At 41.4% G+C, this 10,382-nt stretch overlaps 1 protein-coding gene across 3 annotated transcripts in view; it reads left to right on the plus strand.

The window, feature by feature from the left end:
* Nucleotides 1-10,382, plus strand: part of LOC111147679 (L3MBTL3, histone methyl-lysine binding protein) — a 117,470-nt gene that overhangs the window by 103,528 nt on the left and 3,560 nt on the right. For all 3 annotated transcript variants that reach the window (XM_022503893.1, XM_022503895.1, XM_022503894.1), the window contains 2 exons: nucleotides 6,187-6,356; nucleotides 6,581-6,643. In XM_022503893.1, the coding sequence (XP_022359601.1) occupies nucleotides 6,187-6,356; nucleotides 6,581-6,643 (233 nt within the window). The remainder of the gene's footprint in view (nucleotides 1-6,186; nucleotides 6,357-6,580; nucleotides 6,644-10,382) is intronic.

A 10,382-nucleotide genomic window follows, 5' to 3' on the forward strand; every position in this document is an offset into this window, starting at 1 on the left:
GTTTGTCCTGGAAGCTTTTAATCTCTCCTTCTATTTTCAATGATAGCGTAGCTGGATATAGTATTCTTGGCTGCATGTTTTTCTCGTTTAGTACTCTGAATATATCATGCCAGCTCTTTCTGGCCTGCCAGGTCTCTGTGGATAAGTCTGCTGCCAATCTAATATTTTTACCATTGTACGTTACAGACTTCTTTTCCCGGGCTGCTTTCAGGATCTTCTCTTTGTCACTAAGACTTGTAAATTTTACTATTAGGTGACGGGGTGTGGACCTATTCTTACTGATTTTGAGTGGGGTTCTCTGCACCTCCTGGATTTTGATGCTTGTTCCCTTTGCCATATTGGGGAAATTCCCTCCAATAATTCTCTCCAATATACCTTCTGCTCCCCTCTCTGTTTCCTCTTCTTCTGGAATCCCAATTATTCTAATGTTGTTTCGTCTTATGGTGTCACTTATCTCTCGAATTCTCCCCTCGTGGTCCAGTAGCTGTTTGTCCCTCTTTTGCTCAGCTTCTTTATTCTCTGTCATTTGGTCTTCTATATCACTAATTCTTTCTTCTGCCTCATTTATCCTAGCAGTGAGAGCCTCCATTTTTGATTGCACCTCATTAATAGCTTTTTTGATTTCAACTTGGTTAGATTTTAGTTCTTTTATTTCTCCAGAAAGGGCTTTTATCTCTCCGGAGAGGGTTTCTCTAATATCTTCCATGCCTTTTTCGAGCCCGGCTAGAACCTTGAGAATCGTCATTCTGAACTCTAGATCTGACATCTTACCAATGTCTGTATTGATTAGGTCCCTAGCCTTTGGTACTGCCTCTTGTTCTTTTTTTTTGTGGTGAATTTTTCTGCCTTGTCATTTTGTCCAGATAAGAGTATATGAAGGAGCAAGTGAAATACTAAAAGGGTGGCAACAACCCCAGGAAAATATGCTTTAGCCAAATCAGAAGAGATCCCAAATCGTGAGGGGGGAGAAAGGGGATAAAAAGAGGTTCAGAAAGAAGAAAAAAAAAAAAAAAGAAAAAAAAAGAAACAATTAAAAAAAGAAAACCAAAAAAGAAAAAATATAAAAAGGAAAAAATATATATATATATTAGATAAACTAGTTAAAAAACGTTAAAAAAGGAAAGGGTAAAAGTTAAAAAAATTTAGCAGAAGAAGAAAAATAAATTGAAAAAGAGAAAAAATTAAATTAACTGCAAGGCTAAAGAATCATGGGGAGAAAGCCATGAGTTCCGTGCTTTGCTTTCTCCTCCTTTGGAATTCCGCTGCTCTCCTTGGTATTGAAACTGCACTCCTTGGTAGGTGAACTTGGTCCTGGCTGGGCTTCTTGTTGATCTTCTGGGGGAGGGGCCTGTTGTAGTGATTCTCAAGCGTCTTTGCCCCGGGCGGAGTTGCACCGCCCTTACCAGGGGCCGGGCTGAGTAATCCGCTCAGGTTTGCTTTCGGGAGCTTTTGTTCCCTGAGCGCTTTCCGTAGAGTTCCGGAGGGCGGGAATGAAGATGGCGGCCTCCCAGTCTCCGGCCCGGAGGAGCCGAGAGCCCGGGGCCCCACTCCTCAGTGCGCCCTCAGAGAATAGCGCCGATTTACTCCCGTCACCCTGCCTCTGGCCGCACTCTAAGCTGACCGAGCCTGCGACCGGTTCAAGGTAACCCCGAGCTTAGAGCTTACTCCTCGGCTCTGTCTCTGTAGCCGGCTTCCCTGTTCTAATACCTGTGAGCTCTGCGACACTCAGACACCCCCGATCCTTCTGTGACCCTGCGGGACCTGAGGCCACGCTGACCCTGCGTGGGCTTCACCCCGGTTAAGCCTCTGGAGCGATGTCCCTCAGCGGAACGGACTTTTAAAAGTCCCGATTTTGTGCTACGTTGCTCTGCCGCTTGCCGGGAGCCGGCCCCTCCCCCCGCAGTCTATCTTCCCATCGCTTTGATTCACTTCTCCGCCCGTCCTACCTTTCAGAAAGTGGTTGATTTTCTGTTTCTAGAGTTGCTGTTCTTCTTCTCTTCGATCTCCCGTTGGATTTGTAGGTGTTTGCAATCTTTAGATAAGCTATCTAGCTGATCTCCCGCTACCTGAAGTAGTCTCAGCCTGCTACTTCTCCGCCATCTTGACTCCTCCCTATTTTATTTTATTTTTTAAAGATTTTATTTATTAGTTGACAAACAGAGATCACAAGTAGGCAGGGAGGCAGGCAAAGAGAGAGGGGAAGCAAGCTCCCTGCTGAGCAGAGAGCCTGGATTGGGGCTCGATCCCGGGGCCCTGAGATCATGACCTGAACTGAAGGCAGAGGCTTAACCCACTTAGCCGCCCAGGCGCCCCTCAGTTGTTTTTCTCAAGAGTAATGATGTTAGCAACATTAGAAATGAGCTGAATACAATAGCTTTAGGAGGAAATAGAATAGAACTACCTTGAAGGAGGGAAGGATGGCAAGTGTTAATAGAATAGACAGAGTTGTATCATAAATGTACCACTTTGGAAAAGACTGACACTTAGGTGGCAAGCAATCAGAGGACAAGCCATAAAGTGGGCTCTATAGTGTCACTCTCCTGTGGAACTGGAAATCTCACCACTTCATACTAGCCTGCCCCGTGAAAGATTTTACAAATATCGTATTTCAAATAATTGCTAAACTCTTGGTAGTGTCTGAAATTAAGAAATGTTTTTAAATACCCCATGTTTATGCTAAACAAAAACATCTTGAGCTCTGTGAGAAATTTAAAAAGAATAAAAGAATAAAAACAAGCTGTTACAGGCTTATATGTTTGGCTCATAACATATTCAGTAGAATAGGATGAGAGCCTGAAACCTCATAATCAGTTATATGAAATTCATTAAAAAAAAATGGGGCAAGAGGTACCATGATGGATTTTTTTTTTTTTTTTAAAGATTTTATTTATTTATTTATTTATTTGACAGAGAGAGAGAGAGAGACAGCGAGAGAGGGAACACAGGCAGGGGGAATGAGAGAGGGAGATGAAGGCCTTCCGCTGAGCAGGGACCCCCCCCCCCCCCGATGCAGGGCTTATTCCCAGGACCCTGAGACCATGGCCCAAGCTGAAGGCAGACACCCAACAACAGAGCCACCCAGGTGCCCACCATGATGGATTTTTAAAAAATATTTGAAGAATTGAAATGTTTCATGTGGGACAGATAGATTTTTCTGTATGAGTTCACTCAGGTGGAGCCAGGAGCAGATTGTGTTAACTCCAATAAGAAAGACTTTTTTCGGGCGCCTGGGTGGCTCAGTGGGTTAAGCCTCTGCCTTCGGCTCAGGTCGTGATCTCAGGGTCCTGGGATCGAGGCCCGCATCGGGCTCTCTGCTCAGCGGGGAGCCTGCTTTCTCCTCTCTCTCTCTATGCCTGCCTCTCTGCCTACTTGTGATTTCTCTCTGTTTCAAATAAATAAATAAAATCTTTAAAAAAAAAAAAAAAAGATTTTTCCCCCTAATAATTACTTTTAAGTTACTTTCTAATATTCAGAACATTTCAAGATTCAGATTAGGCTAGTTTAAGAGAAAAGTTATTAAAGAACCACAGTAGAACAATAGGAAATAAATTTTTAAGAAGCTGTGCTGCTTAATAAAAACAACAGAAAACTTCAGGTACAGAGGAATCAATTTAAGAAAAGATATGCAAGACCTGTACATGAAAATGACAAAAGGTCAAAGAGAACTGTAAAGACGTCCCAAAGAAATGGAGCAATATACCTTGTTCTTGGATTGGGGGACTGGATATTGTGAAGGTGTCATTACTCGGGATCAAATCAGTCCATATTCAGTAGTAATCTACATCTAAATCCTAGCATTTTTTTTTTTTTTTTTGCAAGTCGGTTCTAAATTTTATGTGGAGATGCAAAGAGATAAGGATATTGAAGAAGAACTAGATCACGGACATCAGGACACGTTTATAGTGGCGGTAAATAAAACCTTGTAGGTCAGTGTCAAGAGACTGGTGCAACAGAGTGCAGAATCTGGACACATACGTTTATGTTAGAGCAGCACTGTTTGCAGTACACCGGGGAAAGGACGGTCTTTTCAGTAAATCGTGTTGGGGGAATTAGAACTCCATGTGGAAAAAAACCATTAGGAATGGCAAGCCTTATCTCACCCCATACAAAAATAAAGTTCAGATAGATTGTGAGATAAAACATGAAGTACTCAATGGGAAGCAGAGGAGACTAACTTTAGGACCTTGAAGAAAGCACAGATTTCTTCAGTAGACGTACAAGACTGTATTAAGAGAGTAAAAAGGAAGGCAAGAGTGGGAGATGTTAATAAGACATATTTCCAGCAAAGGATTCCTATCCAGAGTATGCATAGATTACTTCTACAAATCAGTAAAAAGAAAAAAGGAAAGATGACCCAATGGAAAAAATGGGCATAAAACAACTTCACAAAGGAGGTTCCCCATTTGGCCAGTAAACTTGGGAAAAGATTGTCAATTTCATCAGTTGTCAGACAAATGCAGTTATCACCACAATCTGATACCACAGCAAATTCACCAAGATGGTTAAAATGAAAAAGCTAGACGATGTCCTTGTCCACATGTCCTTGAGGATATAAAGGATTTGTAACATTCTTACACTATTAGTAGATGCATATCGTGCAAGTACTTTGGAAAACTGGCAGAATTTGCTAACATTGAATGTATGCAAACACTGTAAGCTCAGAGTTTCACTAATATATATATATTATACATGTGTATTTTATATATATATATGCATTATATATATGTGTATATAACAGAAACGTATACATATGTTCATGAAAAGACATGGACAAGAATCCTCATAGCAGCACTGTTGATAATAGTAAAAAATTAAGAACAACTCCACTGTCCATTAATTCCAAATTCATTGTGGAATATTCGTAACAATGAAAAACTATACAGCAAAGAGCAGGCAAACTACAGCCACAGAGAGCAAGTGACGTGGATGAGTCTCCCAGACATGCTGTTGAGAGAAAGAAGCAAAACACCAAGGTTTTCATCTGAATGTAATTCAGAGGCAGGGTAAAGAGCCTTGGTGTTGGAAGTCAGGAAAGGGGTCACCCTTGCTGGCTGGGGTGTGATTAGAAGGGGGCATAGGGAGGCTCTCAGCATGCTGCCATGTTGTTTCTTGACCCTGTTGTTGGGTACGTGGGTGTGGCCACTTTGTGAAAATTCTTTGAGCGGTACAGTATGATTTATCTACGTTTCTGTAAATCTTACTCTTCAAAGAAATAAACCTTAAAATATTCTTGGCGATACAAAATAGCTTAAAATTTTCCCAGCGATACAAAAGCCTAAACTAGGTAACCATTTGGCAAAGATAGTGGAATTGAAGTATCTGAATTATTAACTGTGGGCTGGTGTAGGGGTGGAGGAGAGTCAGTGTTAGGGGAGGTGCCTTTCTTCTGATGGGCTTTGAGTAAGTAGTTTTCAGAAAAGATTTATGTTCTAAAGGATCTTGAGATAATTATTGACAAGATTTAGGAGTACCAGTGACATAAGATCATTCACTAAAAAATGGTGATTTTAGGAGAGCAGCAGTAAATAGGCTTGGGTTTAGAAGATCTGGCAGATAGATGGAATATTCTGTACCTTTAATTTTGATCTCCACCAAAATAAGAATGACAAAAGCATTTATTTGCCTTTCTGTGGTTTTATTTTTATTGCAATAATTTCATATCACTGTCAAAAAAATTAAGTTGGCTAATGTGATTGGTAAACAGAAATTAAAAAAAGAATGCAAGGCTGAGATGAAAGGAAGGAGGTATGGTAGTACACGGTAACCACAGGGGCTGGACTTCAGCACCCAACTTGACCATTATTACCTTTAGGACATCCACAGATGAAAGGGAAACAAAACTAGTTCCTGAGGTGAGAGTCATTTTCCTTGCCAGTGAAGCTCAGAGGCAAGGATCTTCCATAAAATATTAAAGAGGCCGTGTTGCGAACGTGACCCATCTTCTATAATGGGTAACGCAGCAGACATGTGAGTTGAATTTACAGGTTGTTTCTTACGGTGACCTGGAGTAATGAAAAAGGAAAATGTAATTATTCAATGAATATAATGTTGAAAGGAAGCAATGCTTTAACCTAAGCCAGCCCCCACCAACATTATTTGGGGGAGACACATGGCATTTGAGGCTTTTTTTTTTTTTTTTTTGCTGCTTTTTCAGAGTGTAATTTCCCATTTGTTTCAATCGACCAGGTGCCCGGGAAGAACCTAGCGTACAGCAGGCTCAGCGTCGATCGGCTGTCTTTCTGTCCTTCAAGTCCCCAATCCCGTGTCTGCCCTTGCGCTGGGAGCAGCAGAGCAAACTTCTTCCCACCGTAGCCGGAATCCCTGCCAGTAAAGTCTCCAAGTGGAGCACGGATGAGGTGTATTTTCTTTTCTTTGTCTGCCAGGGACCAGTTAAAGCAGTGTGTTCTTTAGGGCGGGGTGTGGATACAGTGAATGCATGTGGGGTTTAGTCTTTTTTTCTGAAAGAGAAGAAATTGTTCTGAGAAAAACAACTAAAACATATAGGTGAAATATTTTAAACCCGTAACACTTACATTCTGCCTTTCTTTTTAAACTGGAATTTTTATCTCATATTTGACAGGTGTCAGAATTCATACAGAGCTTACCTGGGTGTGAAGAACATGGAAAAGTGTTCAAAGATGAAGTAAGTACTCCACTGAGTTGCAGTCTGTTACTTGGTGGGATCAGAACACTGAACTGCAGTGAACGGTGAGATATTCTGAATTGGCAGAAGAGGGATGAGACGGACTGTGTTGAAGTTGACAAATTGGTATAGAGTTGTCTAAAAAGCAGTATTAGTCATTTGTATAAAAACTGTCTTTGAAGACAAAGAAACAGAAATGTTTGTACCATTTCATGATGCTCTGTAGCAACAGCACTAGAGTCATTATTTTTTTTTATAAAAGGGGGGGTGGTGCCTGGGTGGCTCAGAGTTGAGTCAGTTGAGTATCCAACTCTTGATCTCAGCTCAGGTCTTGATCTGGGGGTCATGGGTTCAGGCCCACCATGGAGCCTACTTACACACACACACACACACACACACACACACACACACACAGAAAACTTCATAGCGTGCATTTGTGTAGTTTATAGCAAGGGAGAAATAAGCAACATTTTATTTTTAATAATGTGAAATGAGTTCCCTTTATTTTCAAACATCATTTTAACAACACCTAAATTAAATTCATTTAATGTTATAATAAGCATTACTGTTATTGCTAAAATAACCCCTTAGATCTTATACCTATCTCAGGAATGTTTATAACAACTGATATTCATTACAATCTGCAGTTGGCAGATTATATTAGTCGTTTTCATGTGCCTGCCCAAAACTTCAATATAAGAGATGATTAATAATGTTACGACCTATATTGAGCATTAGAACAAAAAAGAAGTAGGCTCTAACTACCTAGAAGTCATGCTATTTGAGCACAGCAGGAGACTCTTCTCACTTGAGACCTTTAAAAATAAGCCCCTTGCCAGTCAGCTTCTCCAAGGAAAGCAGTCAATTATCAGTCCCATCTTGGCTACGGGAGGATGGAAAGAAGACCAAGTAATCTCAGAAGGCTTTCTCCACATCTGCCGTGTACAGTTACAAGTATATATGCCTTGTTTGCCTCTGTGTTTAGCCTCAGCAGCTAAGAATAGCACACTTTCAATTAAGTGCCTTGCAAAGGTATCAGGACAGCTAAGAATTCAAGCACCGGGCATCACCGTCATTACACTAAGAGGTATCGTTAGGCGTTAGGTGGGTGCCCGTTAAAACATATGGGCATCTTCTTTTCAACATCCTTTTTTCTCTGATTTATGTTCTTATTTCAAGAACTTTTTCCCTTCTTTTTAGTTGATCTGTAATTGACAGTTATTCAGATTTTGGGGCTTCTTAACTCCTAAATTCTAAGTGTCTTCGTGGACCACAGCCCATTAATTTTCAGTCCCCAAACAGATTGAGACACCTGCAGGGAGCAGTGGTTCTTTCTTTGAAAAAAACAGTCATGTAGTTATTACCTGTGAAAATGATGAAACATTTTTAAGAATAAATTTATAGCACATCCATTTTGTAAATCCTCTTTTTGGCTCTGTTCATATGCAGACAATCTGTGTGGATTTGCTTTGTTACTTAGTTTAAGATTCAAGTGCGTATTCAAATATGATACTCCTTTGAATACATTTTCTCTTCATGGCATAATATCTCTGGAGATGTTCCTCAGGGATCAGTATCCTCAGTGTCCTCCTTGTGAGGAGTGAGACACTGAATGTCCACCATCCACATGTGTTACTCAGATAATCATTCATTCCCTTGTTCATTCATCCTATAATTTCTTGTGAAAATCATATCTCACAAGGTTAGCAGATGCTGGTTTTTTGGCCTAGAAGTAAACCGTAAATCTAAAGTCTAGTTAGTCATCTCTAAGAAGCACAGTCCAGGGGTTAGGATGGGCTGTTACTTGAACCATGCTTTACTTCACTTTCTCGTATACACTCCACATCCAATCTGTTGAAAATCCTACTACATATAATTTAAGAACAGGTAGGGATTCTGACTTTCTGGGTTTCTTTGCCTTCACCACTACCACTCTGGTCTGAGCCACCACCATCTCCCACCTGGATTAATGCTGTAACCTCCTAAGTAGTCTCCCTCCTTCTCTTTCTGCTCCTCTATGATCTGTTCCCAGCCTAGCCAGGGGACCCTGCTAAAAATGAACACAGTCATGTCCCTCTTTCATTCCTAGCCTTGAGCAGTAAATCAGAATAAAAACAAAAATCCTCACAAGGGTCTGCGGTCTGACACCTCATGACCTGGAGCGAAGTGAGAACCTCCTGACCTCTGTCTCCTCCACCCCTGGCTTACACTTTCCTGCACACTGGCCCCCTTGCCAGTCTCATAATTGTCCAGGCGTGTTCTGGCTCTTCCCTGTGTGGAATGTTCTTCCTCTAGATGTTCACGTGACACACTCCCTTGGCTCAGATGCCACCTTCTCAGTCATCCATTCCTGTCCCTGCTGCCCTGTCATCTCCCCACCGAGCTGTCCTCTTCACAACATGAATCGCCTTTTAGAATGGATTACTGTCGATTCGTTACTAATTAATTTGCTTATTTCTTATATTTTCTGCTCACAGTCTGTCTTCCACTACTAGAATGTAAACTTCACAAGGAGTTTTGGCTTCTTTCCTTGCTTATTTTTGCCCGTATCTCTTACTCTCTGCTGCATGTGCATCCCCAAGAAGAGTGTCTGGGATGTAATAGATGTTTAATAAGTTTTTGTTGAGTGAACACACTCATACTTTGACCCTCTGAGGAAGACATCCAAATAGCATGTCACTGTGATTTGCAGAGTTAAAACATTGGGCAAAGAACCATGGGTGCAAAGTAATAGTAATGAAATGGAAGGCCAGAACACCCTGAGTTCCAAATCCTCCTTTGTAGTTTTGGGCCTGGAGCAACATACTTCACCTCTGGGGTCAGACCAGTGTATGCACATTACAAAAGCAAACAAGAAACAAGCCCAGTATTACAGTGCAGTGATCACTGTTTTTAGAAAGGATTTTCTCCAATTAAGTTTACTTCCTTTCAGTGGAGGTATGTAGGTCTGGTCACACCTTGAAGCAGCATGTGTGAAAGATACAGGCCCCACTGGCCTTGGGATGACTTTTTCTTTCCAGTGGAACCTTCAGAACAATCTGCCGAAACTTCACCTTCTCATCCCACTCCCAGCTTTCAGATTCCAGCCTTGCCATTTTCTCTGTTTCTTTTCATCAGTCATTGGTCATGTTAAATTCTTATATAATCTCAGAAGGAGGCTCAGTAGGGCCCAAGGTCATAATAAACAATTCCACCTTTGTAATGAGCTCCTTGGGAACTGGGATGTTAGTTGACATTTTCATTAATGACTTAGAAGACTTCTCTCAGACCATATATCTTACTAAGGTCTGCCTTGGTTGAGGGAAATGTTAATAGATCCAACTCTCTGCTTGGCCTTGATTGATCAGAGGACTGTCATAGCACAAGCAAGTGAGACCAGAGCAAATGTTCCCCCCAAAACAATGGATGTTTCCTGTACCTGCCACTGAATTTGTCTTCACTTGGAAAATTACCTTGGAGTGTCTTTCCTTCCGAGTTTATTACAGTAAGATGTTTCCTTACTGAAAATTAAGAAACTTTTTCCAAATAATTAATACTCAAAGTTGCATAAGATGGCCCTAGTTCTTACCAATTAAAAGGGTTTTCAGGGAGTGCCTGGGTGGCTCAGTGGGTTAAAGCCTCTGCCTTCAGCTCAGGTCATGATCCCAGGATCCTGGGATCGAGCCCCGCATCGGGCTCTCTGCTCGGCAGGGAGCCTGCTTCCTCCTCTCTCTGACTGCCTCTCTGCCTACTTGTAAAC

This window comes from Enhydra lutris, unplaced genomic scaffold, assembly GCF_002288905.1.
Source record: "Enhydra lutris kenyoni isolate GAN:26980312 unplaced genomic scaffold, ASM228890v2 scaffoldscaffold17, whole genome shotgun sequence".
In the NCBI taxonomy this organism is placed as follows: domain Eukaryota; kingdom Metazoa; phylum Chordata; class Mammalia; order Carnivora; family Mustelidae; genus Enhydra; species Enhydra lutris.